Here is a 4,535-nt window from a genome sequence, read left to right on the forward strand (position 1 = left end):
TCCCATAGAAATTTTGCAAAAAATAAACAAATAAAAATCAAAGCCAAGTCAAGAAATGTCCAATGGATCATGGAATGTGCTATCAGATTATTATGGAGAGGATAACTCTGAATACAAGAATTTTTTAAAAAATCTTCATAAAATAAAAAATTCAGTAGAGACAGGATTCAAAGTTCTTGGCGCGGAGTTTTCCAACTCATTGTCTCGTATCAATCTGTATCTTCTGATCCGCGCTAAGAACTTTTAATCTTGTCTCTACTGAATTTTTTAGTTTATGAAGATTTTTTTGAAAATCCTTCTATTCAGAGTTATCCTCCCCATAATAATCTGATAGCACATTCCATGATCCATTGGACATTTCTTGACTTGGCTTTGATTTTTATTTGTTTATTTTTTGCAAATAATAGAAGAACAAAAATGCACTGAAATTATATTTATTGAAGTTCTACATAAATATACATTTCTGTTTTATTTCTTCTATGAATAAGAACTCTCATGTTTGTTTCTTACAGTTAAAGTCTTTAGAAAACTTGAATAAAACATCGATTATATCTTTTGAAAAGCTCGATGTTTTTGGAAATTTTTGTTTGTTCAATCATCATATTTATTATTTTCCTCTATGATTGTAAATATTCACTGTCCCATAATTATTGATCGTAGTACTTTGAATGTCTTTGGTAGTTATTTCTTGCGTATTCTGCTCATTGATCGTTGTATTATAATTATCATTGTTGTTGTTAGTCATATCGTTATTGAACTCGCCTCTGATTGTCTCGCTTCTCGAGTTGGATGTTCTCAACGGGAAATTGTTGTTAATTTCCTCTCCAATTCTTGATGTTGTGTAATTCTGAGGAATTTGGACTGCTGGTGTATTCTCATTATAATTCAAAAATGAAGTGTTCAGATTAGGAAATTCATTTTCTTTATTTTCTGTAATTTCGTTAATGGACTCTTGTGATTGTCTCGTTCCTGAAGTTTTGTGTTTTGCATGGGAGGTTATTGTGGAATTGATGCTGCTGAATTTGTGATCCTGGGTCGATCTGCGGCTACAAAAATGCCGAGGCATTCCGGAAATTGATAGACTCTCTTATCTCTTGATTGATTATACTCTTGGTTCTCTTGGATTTCTGTATGTATCCTCGAGCAACTGCAGGGGACTGCCACCCTCCTGCAATTTGAATTGAAGTCATACTTACACCTGCATCAGCCAGCATTGAGGCCGAAGAACGGCGGAAGCAATGTCCTGTGTAATCAGAGAGTGTATCCAACTCTAGATATTTGGCAATTTCCCGAGGCATGTGAGCAAATGGGTGTTCACCAACGTTCTGATTTGAACATTTCCCTTTGTGATACTAAATGAAAAAGTTGGGCGTTGTGATGTTTGATCCTCGTAATGTCATATATTTCTTTACCAGTGGGTAATACTCAGCATCCACAAGAAAATCCTTGGGTTGACCATTTTTAGTTGTCTTCAAGGAAAATAACAATTCACGTTTTTGTGGATCGTCCTGAACATCTTTAGCCTTCAAATTCCAGAGATCTTGCTTCCTGAAGGTGCCTAACAGTTCAGTAACCAGAATAACCTGAAAAAAAATGAGGATCGTCATGATTATTTATTTCAAATTCAACACGATAGCTTAATCGCATTGGTTCCCCTATATGCATTTCTGTAGCGAAGTGGTCAAGGAGGTTATATTGATTTTGATTTTCGGTTATTTGTCGATCAATATCTCGGAAACTAAGTGAAATAGCGAAATTCTTGTTAGAACCTTTTTTGTAGATCCAGATTTTGTGGGCAAAAAAGGTATCCATAACGATTTTATTATTCCCCTCAGTTTGGAGATATTAATCGAGAAATAATCGAGAATTGAAATCAACTCAACCTCATTGACTACTTCGCTACAGATTTGCTGAGGATAATTACCTTTGTGAGGAGATGATCATAATCAGGTGCTGTTGACAAGAATTCGGCCACCTGTTCCAACATCAGAATTTTTGCCTTCTTGGGTACATATACTTTATCTCTCTTCTTTAGCCATGCAACAAGCTGTTTATACTTGTCAATGTTCACATTCTGTCTCGCTACCAATACGCTTTTAAGCATTGAATAGATGGACCACAGAGTTGTGGGACAATTTGTCTTTGACAAGTGACCGAAATAAACCATTAGAGTTGGCTCATCAAAGGAATTACATCCCTTCTGTTGTCGCCATTTCCTGAAATCATCATAATTTTTTATATATTTCTCTTTAGATTTTTCAGGTAGAGTATCATCAAAATAAATTTGTGCTTCTTCGAGAATTCCACGAGGTATATCACTGTCATCACTCGCCATAAATTGGGTTATATATTCGTCACTGATTTGTATCGTCCTTCATTAATCTCTAATTCGTAATTAATGACATATCACATATTTTACGCAATGAATTTTGTAGAGACGAGGAGAATACTACACATTACACAGTAAAATTTGAGGACAAGTGGAGTTCATTAAGATGGCGGTGTCACCGTGAGAATAACATATTTTTATTTCAAGGCGTATATTTAAGTCACGACGAACATTGAGAATATGGTTTGTGGCTGGAAATAGCCAGCACGGACCATAAAGAGAGTCTTTTCCAGGCGAGGAGTTATTTCTTATGACGGGAGAGCAGAACATCGTTATCTTCCCTCTAAACTGGCGAGAAAATAAAGCTTTTTCCGCCCAGAGTCCGTAAAAAATCCCTTATCGACCTTTTTTCACCTAAAAATCCCAAAATAGTCAACACGACTTTTCTATTCAGTACAAGATATGATAGCAAATGTTAAAAAGTCGGAAAAATGACAAGCCCAATCCATGTTGCCCCTTGAAATAAGAAAAAATAACGCTTTGCACTTTTACCTTCAAAATTGTCCAAGTATCTCAGTTTTTATCCGATTGACAAATTTCATTTCACAATGTTCGTTAGTCTGCAAAGAATACAGATATGCATCCATTTTACGATCCATTGAACGAATTATGAAAAAAATGAAAAATTGATAAATGAATGCAAAAGTATCGGATGGAAAAAAATCTTCAATTTTTCCACGATTTATCAAATGCATTGAAAATGGATGCATACCATTCTTATTTGGAGCCTAACGAATATTTTGAAAAAAAAGGCAATTAGATGAAAACCGCGGTACTTGGATGATTTTAAATGTAACAATGAAAAACATTTTTCGTTCATTCACGGGGGAAAATCGATTGTAGTCATCATTACTCCCACTATTTGTCCCACCATATATCAAATGTCACTCGATACGTCCGTCGCTCCAACAAAGACTTTACTATTTCACCGCGATCTCTCATTAATAGACATTGAAAGTTTAGTGTGTTTCTCTGTATTTCTTCTATTAGAAAATGCATCTTTTTATGAAAAAAGGTAGAGTGGAATCCATTAATCCTGACCATACGAGAAATTTATCACATTTTCCTCACCTCACAAAATTTAATGCCAGAAAATCTTTTTCGCTTTTTCAGGTGAGAGATTAATGACGAGTCCCGTAAGCATCCGAGAAATGAACGGAGACATGGCAGTTCACCATCAAATTCCGCGAGTGGTGCAGGGTCGAGAGAGCACGACGGAACTCCTTCAGAAAAGGGTAATTACGAAATCTATAAAAACCATTTTAAAAAGAAGAAATGAATAAAACCAGTCTCAATCGATTCGGAGATAAATTATGTATTCTCATCGTCGATGAAATGTTAATATTTTCCAGAAATGCATTTGAAACCAACCTCCATCCACTGGTGCAAATGTAATTCAAATCAGAGACAGAGAAAATCCCGGAGGAATGATAAACGAGAAATGAAAAATTCTCATTTTAATCAATCTACAAGAAGTAATGAATACCAAATGCAGTTTTCATTTCCAGATGACAAAACGAGTGTAACGAATGTCCAATGAGAAATTCGTGATCAGTTTCTTCTTTGTGCTGACGGTGCATCGAACTGAATAAATATCGGTGATAAAAAATGAAGGAATCTGATAGAAAAGACACTATTGGTTTCTATGGATCTTTATCGGTTTTTGCTGTCGAATGGAAGCCTTGTTTTTGACCGGTTTTCTGATTTTCTAATTTTGATTGCAAATGGGCTAGAATGTTATGAAACGTGAAGAAATGATATATTTAGAGTCATGTCTGTATCTATGTAATCGACAACTTGGGTTTTCGGTGATTAATTTTTAGAAATTCAACATAAATACAGTGACATTTGTAGATACCCGAGTCGAAAAATTTAGTCGGTTTTTGATCGGATTTTTCTAGAGATAGTCGGTTTTTGGTCTAAAAGTCGTATATCCAGACCAAAAACCGACCACGTTAGTCGGTTTTTCCCGCCGTGATTTTTCTCTCTAAATTTTAATTCTATTTGAATTTATTTAATGCCTAAAGGTGGTTAGGCGGCGTGCTGAGTTGAATTTGGAGTGAGAATTTCCGTGGTTCCCGGTAGCTTAGTTGGAAGAGTGCCCGGCGCGTAACTGGGAGACCCGGGTTCGAATCCCGGCTGGGCG

At 35.7% G+C, this 4,535-nt stretch overlaps 1 protein-coding gene across 1 annotated transcript in view; it reads left to right on the plus strand.

Moving 5' to 3' along the window:
- LOC107041533 overlaps positions 1 to 4,535 on the plus strand; it is a gene marked incomplete at its 3' end in the record, with an annotated part of 149,583 nt that overhangs the window by 65,378 nt on the left and 79,670 nt on the right. Inside the window, 1 exon segment of the mRNA XM_029126339.1 lies at positions 3,503 to 3,624. Coding sequence (XP_028982172.1) covers positions 3,503 to 3,624 — 122 coding nt within the window.

This window comes from Diachasma alloeum, unplaced genomic scaffold, assembly GCF_001412515.2.
Source record: "Diachasma alloeum isolate Michigan unplaced genomic scaffold, Dall2.0 Dall_scaffold_00367, whole genome shotgun sequence".
In the NCBI taxonomy this organism is placed as follows: Eukaryota; Metazoa; Arthropoda; class Insecta; order Hymenoptera; family Braconidae; genus Diachasma; species Diachasma alloeum.